The sequence below is a fragment of the Arvicanthis niloticus genome, chromosome 4 (assembly GCF_011762505.2).
Source record: "Arvicanthis niloticus isolate mArvNil1 chromosome 4, mArvNil1.pat.X, whole genome shotgun sequence".
In the NCBI taxonomy this organism is placed as follows: Eukaryota; Metazoa; Chordata; class Mammalia; order Rodentia; family Muridae; genus Arvicanthis; species Arvicanthis niloticus.
This window is the reverse complement of record NC_047661.1, coordinates 21,361,586-21,383,713: the sequence shown is the minus strand read 5'-3', so window position 1 is coordinate 21,383,713 and position 22,128 is coordinate 21,361,586. Positions and strand designations below refer to the sequence as shown.

Below are 22,128 nucleotides of genomic sequence, written 5' to 3'. Positions count from 1 at the left end.
AAATAAATTTAGACAAGATTAAGAGGGTGTAATAAGAGGTAAGCTATCTACACTTGACTCACCTGGTAAATACTGACCCCAGTAGACTGTGGTAAGTTATGAACAGATAATGTAATAGAGAACTCATGCCAGAGGGTATGCAAAAAAACACAAAAAGCTACTAAAGATAAACCTAGAAGGAGTGTTACAATGCTTATATAATGTTACCATGTTTATATAACTCAAAAGGAAGACATGGAAAAGAAATCAGATAAATTAATAACAGAACAAAGAGAAAACAAAGACGTTCTGAAAGCCTAACTTATCAGTAATTAAAGTGGAACTTAAATGTAAATATATTATCAAAAGACAGAGACTCACAGACCAGAGTCAAAAATAAACAAACCAATCCTGACCCAAAGCTATTCTGTATATCATAAACTCACTTAAAGCTATGTCTATGTTGGAAGTAAAGGGTGGAAAGGACATGGCAGGAAAACACTGATCAGGACTCTTATGTTATTATTTGGAGAGCAACCCTTAAAACAAGTGAACCGTTGACACAGAGAAAAGCAACACACAGTGACTACACACCACTTCAGTGTGTGTATTCATAAGGCAAAACTCTGCAGGCTATGTGGAGCAAATGCCCACTGAATTGAAAGTAGATAAATCTCCAAACAGCGTCGAGTACCCCAGTGTTAGCAGCAGCTTGATGAATACTTAGGAGTTTTTGAAAGTACAAAGACAGTTCCTCTGACTTACAGATCTCAACCCTGTGGTTGCTCCTACACCCGGCCCCCCACCCCCGCACACTGGGGAGGCACCCTCATGAAAGGTTTTGGGAAGCACCAAGATTGTCATTTAGGTAAACGTGTTTTAAGTTTGTGCTCAAAGCCTTCGCTGGAACAATAAGACAAGAGAAAGAAAGAAAATGGATGCAAGCAAGAAAGGTAGAAGCCAAAGTAGTTTCACAGACAACATGATCCTTAAAAGAGCCTAAACAGATCTTCTAGAAAACTCTTAGTCTGGTGCACACTTTCAACAAGGATGCAAAACTACCCTACGAAATTCCATATGCTAACTGTGAACTCATGGAGAAAGAAGTTAACGGATTCGGGAAACCTCCAGAAAATAGAGCCAATTTAGATGTTCATCGGTCGATGGATGGATAAGGAAAAATGTGTCCTTGGTTAGAAGAAATACACAAGTGGAGTTTTTCTAGCTATAAAGAAAAAAGAAAAAGAATATGTCAGGAAAAAAAAACATAACTGGAGATCTTGCTAAACAACATAAACCAGACTTGGAAATACTACATGTTTTCGTCCATTTGCAGGAGTGTGGTGTGGTGTGGTGTGTGTGTGTGTGTGTGTGTGTGTGTGTGTGTGTGTGTGTGCTTGTGTGTGCATGTGGTGTGTGTATGTGTGTATGGTGTGTGGTGTGTTTGTGTGTGTGGTGTTGGGGGGTATGCTGTGTGGTGTGCGTGCACTGAGGGTCATGAAAGTAAGGGGGCAACAGAGGTCTTCAGGATGGGGGAGGGGAAAGAGAAAACATGTGACATGGAAGAAAGGGATCTGTCTGTGGACAGATATAGGCGACATGGGAGGAGTAAGGAGAGTGGGAGGGCAATGATGGAGGGGATCAAATAAAAAATAACATGAAGACATATGCTATGAAAATAAAAATCATTGCTTGGTATGCCAAAACTAAAAGGTAATCAGTAAGAAAGCAAAGAACAAAATGAATAGCTAGTTATAGAATACAAAAGTGAAAGCAAAGTCAATGCAATCAACATTTAAAATATCATTCTGGTACTGCTAAGAAAGCAACTGAGCTGCAAACTGTAAGAAAATTATTAGCAGATTACCTCCTTGAAAAAAAAGACTTGCATCTATAACCTAAATGAGCCCCAAAACACATATAAAGTAAATAGTTCAATTAGAAAATGAGCAAATCATGTGGAAACATTTCAGTGGAGGAGAAACTGGGGCAGCAGAGTAAGCACAAGAAAATACAGTGTCACTGGGCCTGTGGAAAGTACAGATGACCTCACTGAGATTGACACACATCTATTCGCACAGCTAGGATTTTAACTATAGGCATTGATGGGCTGTGTGGGTAAGAGAACTTCATCTGCAGTCACGGGAGCCATAGTTTAACAAAGCATCTACATAAGAATCTGGAAGCTGGGCATGCCTGTGTCCAACACCCCTCCCCTACATGCGCTTAAAGACATACAGCCACTCCTTGGGATCTCAAGGGCTCAATGGCCAGCCAGCCTAGCCTACACTGCAGCCTTAGGGGGCAATGAGAGAGCCTATCTACCCAATAAGTCCAAGAGTGATATGTTACTTTTACTTTGGCCTCTTCATACACGCACAATCGTGTGCAAGCACCACACACATACACACAAATAATAATAAACACTAACAAAATCAGATGCTGGCAAGGCTGCGAGGAAAATTCGGGCTCACACATCGACACTAGAAATATGAAATGAAGCCTTGGAAAATAACTCGGTGATCGCCTTACAAATTAAATACACAAATCATATGTAGCAACTTCTTAAGTAATCTAACAAAGCCAGAAGTGACTAAAATATCCAGCAATTAATCAGTGGTTACAGAAACAGATAGGGCTTAGCAGAGTGTGACTTTGAAGGGGAAGATCGATAGTCACTAGGGATAACAGAGAGAGAGAGAGAGAGAGAGAGAGAGAGAGAGAGAGAGAGAGAGAGAGAGAGAGAGAGAGAGAGAGAGAGAGAGATCCTCGGTCTGTGTTGCTGCATATTTAACATACAATGCAGCCAAGCAGAGTGAAGGGTACGAGGGACCACTGAGCTATAATTGCAAGTTCCTCTTGTGTGATTTTGTTTTAAATTGCGTTGGGTAGCCCTGGCTCACGTTATTTCTCAAGAGGCGAATGGATAAGAGATGGAAAAACTCAATTCTCAGTTTCAACCTAACATGACCAAGGACTAAGAGGAGCTGACAGCAGGTGGAAGGCTGCTCCGCCCCTATCCTCACCAGCCTCCAGCCTGTCTCCAGACTTGAGGATGCAACTGCACGCCCAGAGAGATCTGAGTCAGAAGCACTGGGCTCAGACATTCCCACCAATCCCAGAACTTTTGCGAACTTCAAACATTTGTGAGTGAGATCGCCTGGCCCCGCCTCCTGCAGGCAAGTTAAATCTGGGCGCCGCCTGGCTCCTCCTGAGCTCTGCACTGTCAGCTGAGACTTAGACTTGGAACAGCCAGAGCAGGAGGCTGGCAGGACTCTGTGCTCAGCATGCAGGCGCTCAACATCACCGCGGAACAGTTCTCCCGGCTGCTGAGTGCGCACAACCTGACTCGGGAGCAGTTCATTCATCGCTACGGGCTGCGACCGCTGGTCTACACTCCGGAGCTGCCCGCGCGCGCTAAACTGGCCTTTGCGCTGGCAGGAGCACTCATTTTCTCTCTGGCGCTCTTTGGCAACTCTCTGGTCATCTATGTGGTGACCCGCAGCAAGGCCATGCGCACCGTCACCAACATCTTCATCTGCTCTCTGGCGCTCAGTGATCTGCTCATTGCCTTCTTCTGCATCCCTGTCACGATGCTCCAGAACATCTCCGACAAGTGGCTGGGTGGTAAGACAGTGATTATGCGTGCACACGCATGCACATGCATACATCATACACACACACACACACACACACACACACACACACACACACACTGTGTTTACACAATTCTCTCATCTTATATTTCTCTTTCTGTCGAATTGAATCCTGTACCCTTCTTGGAAATGCCCCACTTTGCAACCTTGCAGACAAAAAGTGTGGTTGGGGATTTGTCCTTATGGTACAGACCAGATACGGGTTGAGGTGAGAGGAATAATTCAGGGAGCCTGTGCCTCCAACTGATTTCAACCCTTTTCCATAATTACAAGGTAAGAGTTCCCTCTATGTTTAATGAAGTAATAAAACCCCCAAGGCTAAAAATAAAATCTCTTTTCATTCTCCAACTTCCAGATTTGCTTACCAGTTACTCGTGTGGCTTCCAGATAAGAACTTGTAATATAAGTGCTTGTGATAAGTGTTGGCTAATGTATGATCTTTACAATTTTTTTTTTACAACAAATAATATATTTGCAGCAAAAAAAGTATCCTGGACAAGTTCTTTGTAGAAATTATACTAATAGAATCATGTAGAGAGGGCAGCAGAAAACAAGATGAGAGGAGATGAGATTTGCACCGCCCCCCACCTCCTTAGAAAAGGGTCAGAAATACAAAGAACCCCCTGGGCAGGGTCACTAAGCTTGGAACGGTGTATGGACACTATTAGACTTCTAGTCTTCTCCCAGGCACACAGCTAGCATCCATGGACTTGTGCTCATCCCACTGTTCCGCGGCCCCCGGGGAGGGTTACAGCCTCTATGTGTTTTCATAAATAAATGTGTTCTTGTAACCACATTTTAAATAAGTGATTTTCAACAAGAGAGATGGTTCATGTTGCTGTGGTGCTCTGCCGTCTCCGCCTTCCTACTGGTGTCTTTCTAATGCATAAATGGAGTTTCTTGCCCCACCATTGCCCACTGGGCATCACTGGTTTATTTCTCCACCACTGCTGTTTTCCATGGATTTGTACCGAGTTTATTTCAGCTAGTGAGACTGCTAAGTTGCTGGCTCTCCTCTCATCTATCATGCATCTCTAAGACATGAGTAGTTACTGAGCATGCGACATTGACCTGACAGTGGTGATGTCACGGTCCACAGATGACACTTTCTCACAATGCCTAGTGAAATCACTGTGGTTGAGTTTTGAGAGTCACCTGCTGCAACGAGGACCAACGAATTCCCAAGGGGAATTCTGGACCCTTGCACAGAACTTCTTTTGGAGGAAAGGACTTAAGAGTTACGACACATCTGAATGCTTGCACACAGATTTAGAAAGCAATTGTATTCCACTTTAAAAGGGACTTAAGCAATGTGGGATCATTGAGAGTAGTCCGAGGACTAGATTGCCCCTTAGCTCTAACACATGCTAATTGGGCATGTTTGGGCTTCAGTTTTTCAATAAAGTATTGGGAAGTAGAGAAGAGGAATAGAGCAGATCATTTGCCCCCAGCCAGAGGGAGGTGTGGTTCCCAGGGATGGCCAGGCACCTCTTCCACGCAGAGAATATAGGTAGGAATGACCAAGGTTTGCCTCATGCTTCCGTTCCCTTTGCTTCCTGCTTTACAGGAGACTTTAGCTTCTAAATGCTAAAAAGAGAGGGTAATATGCTGCACATGTGTGTTGTAGGGTTAGTATATGAAAACATGAAAGTGTTTTTAAAATGATCCCATCAAGCATGGTTACATACCTGTAATCTAGTACGTTAGTAGCAGGGGGACTGCCAGTCCTCAGCAGACCTGGGCTATGCTGTGAGTTTGTATAAGGAGAGCCTGCATCACAGAAACAAACTGGGGGTGAAGCGGTTATGCTGTGGACATATATGACTAATTCTATTCAGAGCTGTTTAGCTGGAGGTGGCTTATGTTTATACAGGACTAGATAAATAATGGTCTATAAGTTGAGTCTATAACAGCAAAATTAGTTAAGATAAGAAGAAAAAGCCCAAAGCAGACCTGCAGATAGGTATATAGAGAATTAACTTCAGGGTGTAAGTAGGATAATAACCATGATACATTATCAAAGGGGAGCTCACAAGAATGTAAAAGATAAGAAGAAATTCATTAGTTACTTGACAAGCCTATTGAAAAATTTCTTATGGGACAAAGTAAATGAAGCCCAAGGTCTCTGTGGGGGCCTTAGAGAAGAGAAGAGGCCCCAAAGGAAGCAAAATTAAAATGTGGTAGAAGAGGGCCCTCTGCCACTGCAACACTCCCAGGCATGGTGTTCAAGAATACTTGCCACTCTAAGTTTGAAAAGAGAAAAAAAATGCTGTATTTTAAGAAGGCCGAATAAGGCATTTCAATCAATTTTATCAAATAGAGAATGATGGGAAGAGACAGAAAAGCAGGTCACTGCAACTAAGGAAGGAAATGTGTTGTGTAAAAGCCAAAAATAAGAAGACCTGTCATCATGGGCGGGGAGAAAAGCATCCACTGGAGTCCAGCAGGAGGAAGTGATGGCCCAAAGTAGCTGCTTCCAGGAAGGGAAGGATGGCTGCTGGGGATTGTCACGTCCTTTTCTGTTGGAACTGCCACTGCTGTTCCCCAAGAGAAACCAAGAAAATGGGTTTTATGACTTTGACATGTAACATAAACTAAAAAGCAAAACACAATGAGGTAAAAAACAAAAAAACAAAACCACATCTCTATGGCTCAGGTCATAAATAATTCACATTTCTAGTTAGTGTGTTTTCTAACAAGCCACTGTCCCAAATATTCCAGGCAGTAGGAGGTGAACAACTGCTTTTTCTTTCAATCTATTGCTTCCCCTGAGAAGAACCAGCATCACCTACTAAATCAGCACGTGCATTTTAACAAGATTCCCCAGATGATGAATATTGCAAATTAAAATTTGGTGATCAGTGATTCTCAGAACACCCCCCCCAGCACATACACACACACACACACAAACACACACACACAAACACACACCACACAAACCTCCCAAAGGGCTCTGAGAAATGGCCTTAGCCAGCCTGGAGTCCAGTGACAGGACTTGCTGGGACTAGGAGCTTCCTGGAACTTCCAGATGGAGTCCATGGTCCTCAGTTCCATCCAGGGCCTGCTTCAGAGATGTCATGCTACTGGTTTGTAATCCATTCTAGGGTGTCACGGCAGAAATCAACAGCTACAATTGATGGCTGGAAAGCAAACAGCTCATTTTGTCTTTCCAGAGCACCACAGAGCAAAAATTATTATTTCTTCTTCTTCTTCTTCTTCTTCTTCGTCTTCGTCTTCGTCTTCGTCTTCTTCTTCTTCTTCTCCTCCTCCTCCTCCTCCTCCTCCTCCTCCTCTTCCTCCTCCTTCTCCTCCTCCTCCTCCCTCTCCTCCTCTTTCTCCTCCCTCTCCTTCTCCCCCTCCCCTTCCTCCTCCCCTCCCCCTCCCCCTTCTCCTCCCCTCCCCCTCCTCCTCCTTCTCCCCCTCCTCCTTCTTCTCCCCCTCCTCCTCCTTCTCCCCCTCCTCCTCCTCCTCCCCCTCCCCTTCCTCTTCCTTCTCCTCCTCCTCTTCCTCCTTCCCCTTCTCTTCTTCTTCTTCCCCCTCCTCTTTCTCCCCCTCCTCCTCCTTCTCCTCCTCCTCTTCCTCCTTCCCCTTCTCTTCTTTTTCTTCCCCCTCCTCTTTCTCCCCCTCCTCCTCCTTTCTCCTCCTCTTTTTCTCTGATGTCTTACTTTTCTATTTCTGTAATAAAACACACAGTGACCAAGGTAACTTATAAAAGAAAGCATTTAATTTGGCCTATGGCTTAGGAGGGCTAAAGCCCATGGATTAAAGCCATGGAGGATCACATGGTGAGACACAGCCATAAGGCAGAGAACACACTGGGAATCCCACAAGCCTTATGAAGCCTTAAAGCCCACCCTCAGTGACACAGCTCCTCCAAAAAGGCCACACATCCTAATCCTTCCCAAACTGTTCCACCAACTGAGGACTAAGTATTCAAATATGTGAGCCTCTGGAGCCATTCCCATAAAAGAACCACCATATCCCATAAAAGACAGGTAGGAAAATATATTCACAAATACTGCATTTATTTACTCGACCACACTCTAGTCAGGAGATGCTTCATCTGTAGCGTCTACAAGTTACCCAGCAGAAGGAAAGCTAATATGGAAGCTCTCTCTCCCTCTCCATTCCTGCCTTAGCTACTTTTCTATTGCTGTGAAGAGACACTATGACCAAGACAACTTATAAATACATAGCACTTAATTGAGGGCTTGACAGTGTCAGAGGTGAGTTCCTAACCATCATGGTGAGGATCATGGCAGTAGGCAGACAGGCAAGGTGCTGGAGTAGTAACTGAGAGATCACAACTGATCACAAGTCCAAGGCGTGTGTGTGTGTGTGTGTGTGTGTGTGTGTGTGTGTGTGCACATGCATGGTCTTCAAACTACCACACTTGCCCTCCTTTTAGTCGGCTTTCCTTTCTTTTAAAATTCTATTTTTTATCCATTTTCAGTTGTCATTCAAAGTAACAGGTTTAATTTTGACATCTTCATGCATCTATAACATTGTGATTTGATCAGATGATTCATCCTTAATATCATTTTTCTTCCCCTCCCCCTCATGCTGTATCTCTTTCTTCTCCCAAATATTCCATGGTCTGTTTTCATGACACACACACACACACTGTGTGTATGCATCTGTGTATATGTATCTGTGTGTGTTGCATGTGTCTCTGTGTGTGTCTCTGTGTGCATCTGTCTGTATGTGTCTGTATGTGTCTATGTCTCTCTTTCTGTGTACACATCTGTGTATCTGTATGTGTGTATGAGAGAGTCATATATATTCCACATGGGATGGAAAATATGTAACATTTTATCTCTTTCCTCCCATTAACCCTTTCTCCTCACTCTTTCCCCTCTCTCTGCATTCCTTTCTCTCCTTCAACATTTTCAATATCCATTTCAGAGAAAATAAGAAATGTTTGTCTTTCTTATTTGTCTTCTTGAGGCTGGATTGTTTTGTTTAATATTACCACCTCCAGTCCCATCTACTTGCCTGCAAATAACAATCTTATTCTTCTTTATAGCTTAAAGCTTATAGCTTATAGCTATGTGTGTGTGCATCTGTGTGTATGTGTCTGTGTGTGTGCATCTGTGTGTATGTGTCTGTGTGTGTGCATCTGTGTGTATGTATGTGTCTGTGTGTGCATCTGTGTATATGTATCTGTGTGTGTTACATGTGTGTGTGTATCTCTGTGTGTGTCTGTGTGTGCATCTGTAGGTGCCTGTATGTGTCTATGTCTCTCTCTGTGTATATCTGTGTGTATGTGTGTGTGTGTGCATCTGTGTATATGTATCTGTGTGTTACATGTGTGTGTGTATCTCTGTGTGTGTCTGTGTGTGCATCTGTAGGTGCCTGTATGTGTCTATGTCTCTCTCTGTGTATATCTGTGTGTATGTGTGTGTGAGTGTAAGTCACACATTTTCTTTATGAACATGTCTATTGATGATCACCTAGGTTGGTTCCATATTTTAAGCTATTGTGATTAGCATAGCATTAAATAGATAAGTAAATAAAATACATAAGTAAATATCTCTGTGGTTTGTTGACTTAGAATCTTCAGTTATAGACCCAAGTGTAGTTCAGCTGGATCATGTAGTACATGTATTTTAGTTTTTTGGTGTCCCTCCATACTGACTTCTCTAGTGGCTATAGACCAGTTTGCATCTCTTCGGAAGTATATAATGATGTCTCTTTCTCCACATCCCTTACCTGGTCAGGGATGGAATCTCAAAGCACTTTTGATTTACATTCCCTGATGGTTAAAACTAGTGACCTCTTCCCCATCCACACCCCCACCCACACCCACACCCCCAGGGACTTGTCCATTGGTATTTTCAACTTTTTTTTTTTTTTTGACTCACCTCTAAGAATTCTCAGTCTCTGGAAATTCTAGGTAGCGGAGTGTGATTCTCCCTGTACTTAGGGCTTTTTTTATACTGATTAAGGGTGGCAGAGCTTTCAAATGGGGCCTGCGAGCTCTGTCTCCGTCCTCCCCTCTGATTTGTTTGGTCAGATGTCAACATTGGCTTGCCTTTTGCTCTCCCATGGCCATTGGATTTACCTGTCTTCGTCGAGGTTTTCTCATTTTGCCTGTTTCTTCCTCTTTTTTTTTTTTTTTAACTTTTCTTGATGCATAAAAGCCTCCTGTGACTTCCCTGACCCTGTTGTTTCTGGATAATTCACAGCAGCTGATTTTTCTCTGACCACCAATCAAGAGCAATGTTGTCTTCTCTAGTCTTTCTTTTTCTTCATGTTCTTTTAAAAATATTCTGCCTTTTGGTGGTTATTATGCTTCCTCTCACCTTGCAAAGTCTTTTCTTTCGTTGTTCATTTCTGCATCAAGAGACTGTGGTCAGAACTTTCATGTTTGACGGATGGGTGACCCTGAACTTTAATTTCAGTCTGAAGACACGGTCTTGCACCTGACCCAAGGATTAGGCATCATAACAGTGTAATCCTTTTTATCTTCCTATTACTCCTCAGAAATCCCCATATATAAAAGCCAATGTGAAATGTTAACGATATCCACTGATCTCTGATCTCTCAGCATCTCCTGCCTCTTACCCAATGTCTAAATTGTGGTCAATGGTGCTATCATGGTACAATCATGGTTGTAGTCCATATTTCCTGGATAAGTTCTCTAGGTAGTAAGTTACCATAGGTGTTGAGAAAGCTGTATCCTTGGAGAATAGCTAGCTAGTTTTTAGTTAGATCAAGAAGGGAAAGAAGTATTCAGCAAAAAGATGGAGCATGCAGGGGGGATTTATAACTGTAGAGGAATATACTGTGTAAGTATGTAATATACAGAATATACTGTGTAAGTGTGAAGAGTTGGATATGGAGGGGTGGGGTGAGGATTTGAGGGTGTCTAAGAGAGAGTGGGACTTGGACGACTGAATGGAAACTTGGGGTATGGAATCTGAAGATTCAGAAAGAAATAATAAGTTCTGATTCTATCCTCCTTCATGATTCCAGTCATCGGTAAAGTAAAGTAAAATAAAATTTATAGCAGTGGTTCTCAACCTTCCTAATGCCATGAATCCTTTAATACAGTTCCGCATATTTTGGTGGCGCCCAGCCATAAAATTATTTTTGTTGTGACCTCACAACTGTAATTTTTCTACTATTATAAATCATAATGTAAACATCTGTCTTTTGTTGTTTGATTCCCCAATGGGTCGGGAGCCACAGGTTGAGAACCAACGCTTTAAAGGCAAGCACAAGTAGTAGCCTTGCTAGGAGATTTCCAAGCTCTGTGCCTGTTCCACCCGGCTATGGGTACAGGCTCTGCCGTGGAAAAGTAGTCTCCTGTAGTGCATACAAGTCTATGGCTTCTCCACAGTCCTGTGGCGGGCAGTGGAAAGAATTGTTTAATGGTGGCTGGCAAGCTGACTAAGAGCAATTCCAAGGAAAAGCTCCCCAAGTATCTCAAGTAATGGCAGTGCCTTCAAAAAAATGTACATCTATATATACTCACTATTCTTGAAAAGAATAGTAAATTGTAAAGAAATGTACAAAATTAACTTTTCTGTAGTGGATATAAAATGTTACTTCTGTATGCCTAGGTGAACCGTGCTTCCATCAGGCCCAAGCGCGGCATGCCTGTCTTCCCCATAGACGTACATCTAACTTCAGACTTTGCCTTCTCATCCCCACCACGAGTGATAGGGTCAGGAGGGTTAGAGCTAGGCTGGGTGGACCCTCAGACCTGACTAAGATTCCAAGACCCTCCTAGTGGGCCATCCAAGACTCAGAGATCTTGGGGCTCTCCCTATGTCCCCTGCTGTATGAGATCCATGGAGGGGTGGCATACTGTAGACTTCAGGATGGAGTGGATCTAATGCACAAGTTGGCCCATAGAGTTTAGAGCCTAAGGGCCAGGCAGGAGTAGGAGTAAAGAGTAACTCGGAGGGGGCCTCCCCTGGGCCCAGAGTCCAGATGGTAGAGAATCCTAAGACATGAAAAGCCTGCAGAAAGAAGCAGAGCAGCTTGCCAAGCTTCTCAAACAGCAGAGAATCCCGGCCAATGCGGGCCTTGCCCTGAGCGTTCTCTGTGGAAAGGTTCAGCTAGCTGACCATTTGCCACTTGGAGGACCAGCAGCTCAGTCTCAGGAATGTGTGTGAGCTGTGGCTTCTGCTGCAGAAGCATGTGGGGGAAGCTGACAACCAGCTTCGGGACCGGCTGTCTGGAGGAACCAGGAAGTGCGACACTCAGGCTTTATCAGAACAGCATCCGTCACTCTTCTAACAAGTACAACTTTGCCTATGACTCTGTGTGTGTGTGTGTGTGTGTGTGTGTGTGTGTGTGTGTGTGTGTGTGTATTTTACTGGATGGATGGGATTGGGGAGGAAGACAAAAAAAAAAAAAGACGTGCCTTGGAACAGTTGGAGAAATCTTAGCGATTACAAACTAGTAAGTGAAGAAATAGGCTAAAGGAGTGAACTGCTGGTGGCTCGGCCCTTAAGGCGCCTGCCCGCTGAGGTGCGTGCGTTCGAATCCCGCGCTCCTGCGTCTTGTGGGAAAAAAAATAGGCTAAGGGAAGTTGTTGAAATTCATTTTATTGAAAAGATATTAATTTATGGGACCAGTTCAGATCAGAGGGCTTACCATGGAGCTTTATTTTATTATAGGAATTTCCATATAGGCCAATTGATTGTGAAATCAAGAGTCCCATGGGATGCTTTTCAAAATCTATTAATGGTAACCATGGCAGCTAGTAATAGTCTTCTGGGGGAGGAAGGAGAAATACAGGTTTTTAAAGAAAAATACTCAAGAGATACAACATAGGGGCTGGAGAGATGGCTCAGTGGTTAAGAGCACTGACTGCTTTTCCAGAGGTTCTGAGTTCAATTCCCAGCAACCACATGGTGGCTCACAACCATCTGCAATGGGATCCGATGCCCTCTTCTGATGTGTTTGAAGACAGCTACAGTGTACTCAATTACATAAAATAAATAAACAAATCTTTAAAAAAAGAGAGAGATACAGAAACAGTTATTTGAAAGAAAACTCAGAAATTGTGCCACAGGACTAACCTGAATGTTCTTTTTCAAATAAGCTTTGTGCACATTTTGAGAGAGAGAAGAAAATCTAGTGTCTTTTCTGTTACTACAAGAAAAATCACTAAATTTTCATAGAAAGTAGAAGAGGGAATTGGCAGCCACAGGAGCTTATGTAGAAGATCTTCTCTCTGTAGGACAATGAAAATAAGGACAGAGAAGGGTATCTGTATTAAAATTGATCTCTACCTCAGAAGATTAAAAAGGATACTTCTTGGATTATCTGGAAATTTCTGGAATGATTCTAGGAAGGTGGGCCTCACTCTTACTCAGAGAATCAGTTATTGTGGACAAAGCTGTGGAATTCTCTGTTCAGGGCTTCATCATGCCCTGTGACAGGGGTAGGTTAGGGTCGCTCCCACTTGAGTGGCTTACATAGAGTAGATCCACTCTGGGGAAATTCAGGATGAGGCTCACATCGTACTCTGAGAGCCTTGTATGTTTCCCATGAGGCAATGCAGGCAGGACTTTACCCCCTGATTCTTGGAAGGGAGCTTGTGGATACTTCATAGATATTTATTTCTTGTCCATCTGCCGAGTTTGGTTCCAGCTAAGCTCGGGGTTTCCTGCCTAACCACAGGCTGTAGCTTCTGAGAGTTACTTCGTAGTTTGTTTCCACTCTAGCAGAGATCCATTGTCTCTGCTGTTAGTCATAATTGACATTCAGGTCGAATGTCATTCTTTCTACGGGACTGGAGGCATGAGGACCTGATCTGTTCTGTGATGTCTAAGTAATAAACTTCCTGAATGTGTGTGGATTCTCAGGGGCTCGTGTGTACGCACTCATTGATTCCTTGTAGTTACAGATATGAAAGTATAACCAGCCAAACTCATGGCTGCAGCATTGACAGCTGTGATCCTGTTAGCCACCAAGCTCCTCCTGAATGTTTGGATGTTTGGCCCCTGGGCCGGGAGCTCTGAAGGAGGCCATACATCATACGGTTGGCTATCTGTGATTGTAGGACTGAGTTCATCCAATAGCCAGTAAGCCATGTGACATACATCTTTTGCCTTTGAAAATTCTTTGCCATCCTCCTCTGTGACCTAGTCAGTCCGTGCGTGAGGCTTTAAGGTTGAGCTTAGCCAGAATGATGAAGCTGTTCTATGTCCACTTTTCCTGGACTGGCTGATCTGAAAAGACACAGTAACTTTGCAAGAAACTACAAACCCCACATCATCCTCAACAGTGTCTTCACCGCCACTATATCCTCCATGGGATGTGTCAGCTGGTTCGGTAGATCAGGAAAACAGAACCATTTTCTGCCTCTCCCTTCAAGTTCATACACTTTATGGCAGACCGACTCCTATATTGCCAGTTTCCCCAACTGCTTTCTTCTGCTGTTGAGGAATCCCAGATAGGTCTGAGAGCAAACACTGGAGAACTTCCCTTGTAGCTTTCTCCTAGCCTGTGGCATCGAGGAAAGTTCGGCAGATGTTGTATTTGTTTCCCATCTGAGGGTGATGGGCTCCTAATGATTAATCCTGCAGCAGCTAGGGAAATGCTTTCTGTTTTTATATGATTTTGTGAAACTAAAACTAAAAGCGTTCGTTAGGAAGTGAGCCAGTGCAGATCACAGAAACCTTAAAAGGCAGCCTGCTCTAAAAGAACATAGACAGTGGCTCGGCAAAGATGAGCTTCTGCGGTGCGTCACTGTGGACATGATGCTTTCTGTGTATCCTATTGCCTGGCATCATCAGAAGACCAGAGCAGCTTAAAAATAATATCTGATGCTGCCATCTGGTGGCAGATGATGCTGCAGAAACTGTTACCAGAACATAGCTTTACATCTTGTTTGTTTGTTTGTTTGTTTGTTTTTAAATCAATGTTTTATGCTTATACCCATAGGCAGATGCTATTCCCTGCCTTGCCTAAAGAAGCTTCCCTTTGTGATAAATGGTCGGTAGTGAATGCAGAGACTCATGGCTGTTCAGGGTGCTGAGAGAAAATGACAATTAGTGTCAACTCTCAGCAGTACCTATACCTCCACTTCTGAGGCTCAGGGAACATCACCAAGAAGGAGACAGAACAGACGTGAGAGCTGGAAGATAGGTAGGGAAATGGACTGTGGGATCCTCCATTCTAGGCATGGCCAGGCTATACGCAGTAATCTGACAGCAGCTGCTGTTGCCTCCACTGGCTGGGCATGCACAAGACTGGACCTGGCATCAGTCAAGACTGGAAAAAGACTCATGGGACCTTATTCCATCCTGATGAAATGCTGGCTAGTGGTAGATTCCAGGGGAAAAGCAGCCCTTTGTCTTCACTGTGTATTCACAGGTGAGCCTGCCAGGCTCCAAGGAATAGTTCTGGTTTTGAACACCACAGCTCTGGCTAAACCCAGTGGGTCACAAAACAAAATGCAACAACATGAACATGAGAAAGGGACTTGTCAGGAGTAAAGAGTTGGGTGGAGGGAGGGTGTGGTCAGAGTTAGAAGGGAGACAGGAGGGGTGGGTGAAAGTTGCCATGCAGATCTGGTTCTTACGGATTCCAGTTTGACTTCAGAATGAAGTAAGTACTCTGTACATATTTTTGCCTGTAAGCTATTACTTGGAAATCTCTTCCAATACTGCACAAAAAGACAGCAACATTATTTTAGAGACATTTTTCCCCTAGTGAAACTGCAATGCATATAAAGCCTCTGAGTGGTTATAAGAGGATAGCAATTGATGTCGAAGAAATCATTAAAATACTCGGTGTGATGTCTTCATCGGTAAGCCTGACAGAACCACCCACCCACTGCACAGAGCTGATGTAAGAATGACTGATTCTATGAGCAAAGGGACTGGGGACTTAGGGCCCTCTGCAGATGCAGTTGTTCACAGATTGAGTGGTAGTGTTCTGAATGTGTTTGCTTGTATGTATAGTAGGTTTGTGTCCAGTGAGTCTGATTAAATGCTATTAAAAAGGTGCAGTTAGTAAATATCTCAAATATATACAACACGAATTTAAACAAAATGGTGCCAGTCATAAATTTATAGCCCATTTGTATTCAATATTGAACAAGTGGCATGAAAAGTTATTTCTGCTCTTAAATTATAACGGTTTAAATTGATCACTTGTGCTTAGCAGCAGAAAATAGTGCTTGTTTTATTCATTGCCAAAGCGGTGACACACCCCTAGAGGAGGCCGGAGTGGACACTGCTATAGCCGGTCCAGAGTTGGAGCTACTTGCAAGGCTCGAGAATGTTTCCAGGCCGCCTGGCTTTGTAGCACAAGGTAGTCACACCATGTGCTCACACAGAGATGCTGCCAGGCCCCTGGCATTTAAGACAACCCCATGAGGCCAACTTGTCTTCCCTCGCCCTTCAAATAGCCGTGCTGTCTAATTCATACTGCTGAGGGCTCTTCACGTTGCCCCCACGCCCCATCCCGAAGTCATGCGCTGAGCGTTGCTTCCCCATGGTGCAGATCCTGCTCTGCTTGCATTCAGCAAAGCTGAACACCCGAGCCTTGCTGTGCTCTTCAGGGAAGCTGGAAGAGCCTGCCTGAATTGAATACCCAATCTTAACACCAGCCTGACCACGTACCAACAACTCTCCCTCATTTTACAGGTGAGAAAGGGAGACCCGAGGGTGTTAGCTCATCAGTTGTCTATTCTGCAAAACAAACCACTCAAATGTGGAGTAATCAAGGATATCGTTGTTCACAATCCCACAATCCCGAGGCACTGCTCTCAGCTTGATTCCCTCGAGGGGTTCTTAGGCTAGCTTCACCGGAGTCACCCATGAGACTAAGTTAAGCTGGCGAACTGCCAGGGGACTCACTGTATTAGGTCTCAGGAAGAGATGGGCCATCTCTGTCCAAGCATTTTCCTGTATGGGGTAGCCTAGGCTTCTTCACGCAGAGTGGCTGTGTGACAAGCAAAAGCAGAAGCTTTGAAGGATACTCTTGTGGACCCCAGTACAGGATGCTGCCCGGCCACTCGGCACTCCGCTGATAAAGAACACTGCTCCAGCTGTAAAGAGGCAAGTGTTTCTCCATGTGAGGAGGAAGGAGTCAAAGGGGCTTGAAGTCTGTGATGGAGGAGATCTGGAGCCTTTGTCCTTCTGTCTCACAATTTCTTACAGCAAGCGAATTGTCTAAGCTTCCTTAGGAAGTGTTGGTCCACATACTTGAACCTTAGGAATCTGTTTCTGTCTGGGTGTTTTGTTGGTTGTTGTTGTTGTTGTTGTTGTTGTTGTTGTTTTGTTTTGTTTTTCTGCAGTGACTACAGTGGAAAAGGAAGGTTTCTTTCTTCAGTTACTCCTGCCCACCCCCCATTCCCCCACCCTACCTGCTTCTGTCTCACTTTGTCACCATGGTGCCTTGTGACCACAACAGTTTACCCTTGTGCTCAGATGGCTGGTTTGGAACTTAAAGAAAAGTTTTTGCGATGGAAATTTGATATGACCTTTGCCTTAGAAACCCTCACGAAAATTTATTCCTGTTGACTGACTCTCCTCAACCCTGATCTGGAAGCCACACGTTTATGCTCACTACAGCCCATTCAATGACACTGCATCAGTTTAAAACCTTCCCTTACTGCGATATCTAGGAACAATCAAGCATTTCCTTTTTATGAGGAGGAATTTCATTTCATCAAAAGCTCATCTAAGTGTCACAACGAGCCTGATTCAAGTATTGGTTTTCTTAACAGGTTCTGAAAAACATTGGTAATACATAATAGAAGACTAGCTTGAGTCTGTTTTTCAAGACAGGGAGAACAAGCCTTGAAAGTGAGTGCCGACCAGCTTCTTCCAACAAATGAAGCCAGGATCTAATGAAATAAAAAGAATTGAGCAAGATATGGATTTTGTTAAAAGTTTAAATTACCCACAACAGAATTAGTAAGTGTAATGTGTTTGCAAGATGCCACACACACCAGTTAACACAATGAACACATTATTCAAAAATTCAGGTTAGATTTTCAGTATTGAAAAACAAGCTATCTGAATCTTGCAGCTAAAGGCACATTTTACTGTAAACCCAACACTCCGTTTTCAGCACAGGAAGTTGTCAGTAGCAGACAGGAAATTCTATAAAAACGTTTCGAATGAATTAGGGAGTATCAATCATCTTGTTACCATAATAATATTTGGCACTGTTTGGAAATTAGCTATATTTGGCTTTATGGTGTACATAAGAATGGGATTTAATCTTGTCTTTGTTACTTTTCTATTGCTATGAAGAGACACTGTGACAAAGGCAACTTACAGAAGAAAGCTATAAAAGGATTTTTAGTTTTGAGAGTGAGTCCATGGTCTTCAAGGAAGGGAGCGTGGCAGCAGGAAGACAGGCATGTTGCTGGGGCAACTGAGAGTGTACTTACATCTTCAAACACAGCCATGAGGCAGAAAGAGAATGAACAGTCACACACCTCTTTTGATGGTGCTGTATCTCCTAATCCTTCCAGTATAAGTCAGTCTACTGGGTACCAAGCATCCCAACATTGGAGCCTATGAAGGTCATTTTCATTAAAACCACCACATTCCACACTCCTGCTGGCTTATAGCCACATTATAATACAAAGCTTCAAAAGCATTTAGTCCAACTTCAAAAGTCCCCATAGTCTTCCAGTCTCAACACAGATGTTTTAGCTAATTAAGTTATTTATTTATTTTACATCCCAATGATCACATCTTCCCCTCCTTCCTCTCCTCCTATCACTCTCTCCCACCCCCCAATTCATCTTTCCTCCCCTTCTCCTTAGAAAAGGGGAGGCCTCCCACAGATATCAAGATATCCTTCCTCCTTGGATTTCTCAAGTTCTGCCTAGTATTTGGCTGTGGGTCTCTGCATCTGTTTCCATCAGTTGCTGGGCGAAGCTGATATGTTTTGTAAAGCACAGAATGGCGGGAGGGGATGCCTTATCCCCCAAGGTACCAGTTATATGACAGGTCTAATATAAAATAAAATTTATTTGGGGGCATGGGAAGGGGTATTAAGAAGGGAGTAGAGGCAGAGAAAAAGAGGGGACAGAGAAGGATACACACACACACATGACAGAGACAGAGACAGAGAGATAGAGAGAGAGGGGAAAGAAGCTGGCAAGGAACACAGGGAGGATGGAGGAGAGGCCAGAGACAGGACTGAAGAGGGGGGACAGAGAAAAAGAGAGAAAAGGGTCAGAGAGAGAGGGAGAGAGACAGAGAGAGAGAGAGAGAAAGAGAGGGGTGAGAGAGAGAGAGAGAGAGAGAGAGAGAGAGAGAGAGAGGCAGGCCAAATAGTCCTTTTTATAGCAAGCCATGCCTACCTGGCTGTTGCTAGGTAACTATTGGACAGAGCCTAGAAGGAATGTTAACATGTTAACAGAAACATCTCTGATGACAGTTATGCTAGGCTCCTGTCTGCAAGTATAGCAGAATATCATTAATAGTGTATTAATAGTGTCAGGGGCTGGCTTCCTCTCATGGCATGGGTCTCAATCTGGAGTAGTCATTGGTTGGCCTCAAATTCTGCTCCCTCTTTTACCCCTGCACATCTTGTAGACAGGGTAAATTGTGGGTCTAAGGTTTTGTGTCTGGGTTGGTGTCCCAGTCCCTCAATTGGAAGTCTTGCCTGGTTACAGGAGAAGGCTGCATAAACTCCATTTCTAAGAGTCTTAGCTAGGGTCACCCTCAAAGATTCCTGAGAGTTTCCTTGGTCTAGTTTTCTAGCTCCCAGAAACACCTCCCCCTTTCCAGTTGCCTCTCCCTGCACCTGATCATACCTGTTTCCATCCTGGTCCTCCTCCCCTTCCTAGTCCCCTCCCTCCACCCACCCTCGAAATCTAATTGGCTTTCCCTTCTTAGTGAGATTTAAGTGTCTACTGGGTTTTCCTTGTTACTGAGCCTCTCTGGGTCTGTGGAGTGTAACATGGTTATCCTTTATGGCTGCAATCCACTTATTAGTGGTTACCTATCATATCTGTCTTTCTGGGTCTGGGTTACCCCACTCAGAATGTTATTTTCTAGTTTCATCCATTTTCCTGCAAATTTCATGATGTCCTTGTTTTTAATAGCTGAGTAGTATCCCACTGTGTAAATGAACCACATTTTATCTTTATCCATTCTTCAGTTGAGGGACATCTAGGTTGTTTCCAGTCTCTCTGACTATTACGAGTAAAGCTGCTATGAACATAGTGGAACAAGTGTCCATGTGGTATGATGAGGCATATTTGGGGAATACGCCCAGGAGTGGAACAGCTTAGTCTTGAAGTAGATTTATTCCCAATTTTCTGAGAAACTGCCAAATTGATTTCCAAAGTGGTTGTATAGGTTTATTCGCCCACCAGTAATAGTGGAATGTTCCCCTTGCTCCACATTCTTGCCGGCATGAGCTGTCACTTGAGTTTTTTGGTCTTAGCCAGTCTGATGACGGTTAGATGAAATCTCAGAGTCTTTGATTTGCATTTCCCCGATGACTAAGGATGTTGAACATTTCTTTAAGTGCTTCTCAGTCATTAGAGATTCCTCTGCTGAGAATTCTCTGTTTGGCACTGTACCCCAATTTTTAATTAGGTTATTTTTTTCATTGATGTCTATTTTCTTGAGTTCTTTACATATTTTGGGTTTTGGCCTTCTGTCGGATGTAGGGTTAGTGAAGAGCTTTTCCCATTCTGCAACTGCCATTTTGTCCTTTTGACAGTGTCCTTTGCCCTATAGACGATTTTTGGTTTCATGAGGTCCTATTTATCAACTGTTGATCTTCGCCTGAATTGCTCAACAGAGTTTTGAAGCCCTATGTGTCCACTGTCGTTCAAACCAACACATGCATTTTTGATACACTTTGTATTTGTGCTTGTTTGGTTCCAAAGAACAAAGATTCAGTTTACCTCAAATAAAAACAGGTGTGATGGCTCATGCTTACACTTCTCACACTCAATAGGTGGAGGCAGAGGAGGCATGACCATAGGTCAGCATAGACTACAGAGTGAGACTCTCAAAAACCTGAGTGACAAGTCCTGTAGAAACTGAAGTGGAATCCACAGCTGCAGTAACAGAGCTCGGCAGGAGGAAAGTTGGCATTGTGACAACTGTGCTCCTCTCCACACATGGCCTCATCTCTACACAACGAACTACCGGCAACTGAAGAAAACTGGGAGCAGGAGAGGTGGCCTTCTCTGGAGGAAGCACACACTAATTGGTTATTCAATACAAAACAATCAGCCCTGAAAACATACATACAGTTGACGTTATACAGACTGAACATTATATTTAGCAACATACATGTATACACTTACGTACATACAATATCAATCAGTGAAAAGAGGTCATATATTTGATGGAGAGTTAGGAGCAGTATATGGGAGGGATTAGAGGGAGAGAAAGAAGTGGGACGTATAATTAAATTATAATCTCAAAAAGACAAAAATAAAAAACTAAACCTGACTTTTTAATGATATGTTTAATCTTTTTCTTTAGTCTGTATTTTTAGGATTTTGTACTCATTCTTTACTATTGGGAGGGTGAGTAAATTCCAGCCCTTGCTGTGGCCAAGGCAAGGGACAGTCTAAAATTAAAAAAAAAAAAAGTAATGAGTAAAGGTAAACCAACATTAGTGTTACGTTTAGCACTGTGTGATTTAGAATCACATGAAGCCCTTCTTCTTGGGTTCCAGAGGTTATTCCAACATAAGCTAAGTATGGGGAGCAGTGCTTAGGACCTGGAGTTGGGGCAAGGTCTTGGACTTCTCAGAATTTTCCTGTGGTTTAGAAGAGAGCTTGACTACCTGCTACCAACGCTAGCCATGACTTCATGCCATCAGACACCAGCTGGTCTGAAGTCTGGGTTGTGACTTTTAAAAGTTCCATTAGACTTTTTTTTCCTTCTTTTCATTCCCATTCTTCTCCCTTTCTCCTTTCTTTCTCATTCTTTTTCTACTCTCAGATTCACAGTGCTAAATTTACAGTGGATTGTCATCACCATTTGGGTAAAGATTCTCTGTTCCGTGCCCCTTTTTGAGTCCCCTTCGCCCGCGAAAGAGACACGTGAGGCAGTGTTCGGGTAGTTACTACAACGAGGCTTTATTCTTGTATCAGCTGAAGCAGAAGACACCAAGCCCAGAAAAGGCACTGCTTATATGCACCCTAGAGTGGCGTGTTCACTTCTGATTGGCTGTTCACTCATCACCCCATATTACGCCCCGGGATGGGCAGTGGCTTGGCGCGCTTTTGCCTCTTGCACCTGCGCAGTTTAGTTGTTTACTTGTGGGAGCACCGGATGCCAGCACCATCTTGTAATGGCGAACACTATCACCGCTCACCATGGCTCCTAACAATTCTCTCCCATTTTGTTCTCCCTCTCTCTCTCTCTCTCTCTCTCTCTCTCTCTCTCTCTCTCTCTTTCTCTCTCTCTCTTTCTTTCTCTCTCTCTTTTCCCCTCCTCTCATAGACTGCTATAGTAGTGTGTTTCATATACAATCTTAAATTTGCTTGTGTCTTTCCTATACCCCCGTGGAACAGCCTGCC

The 22,128-nt window shown here is 43.6% G+C and overlaps 1 protein-coding gene and 1 pseudogene across 1 annotated transcript in view; both read left to right on the top strand.

Annotated features, from left to right (window-relative positions):
• Positions 1–3,192: 3,192 nt before the first annotated feature.
• Positions 3,193–22,128, top strand: part of LOC117707522 (pyroglutamylated RF-amide peptide receptor) — a 40,604-nt gene continuing 21,668 nt past the window's right edge. Inside the window, exon 1 of the mRNA XM_034500912.2 lies at positions 3,193–3,606. Coding sequence (XP_034356803.1) covers positions 3,267–3,606 — 340 coding nt within the window. The 5' untranslated portion in view covers positions 3,193–3,266. The remainder of the gene's footprint in view (positions 3,607–22,128) is intronic.
• Positions 11,237–11,885, top strand: LOC117706743 (POU domain, class 5, transcription factor 1 pseudogene; annotated as a pseudogene).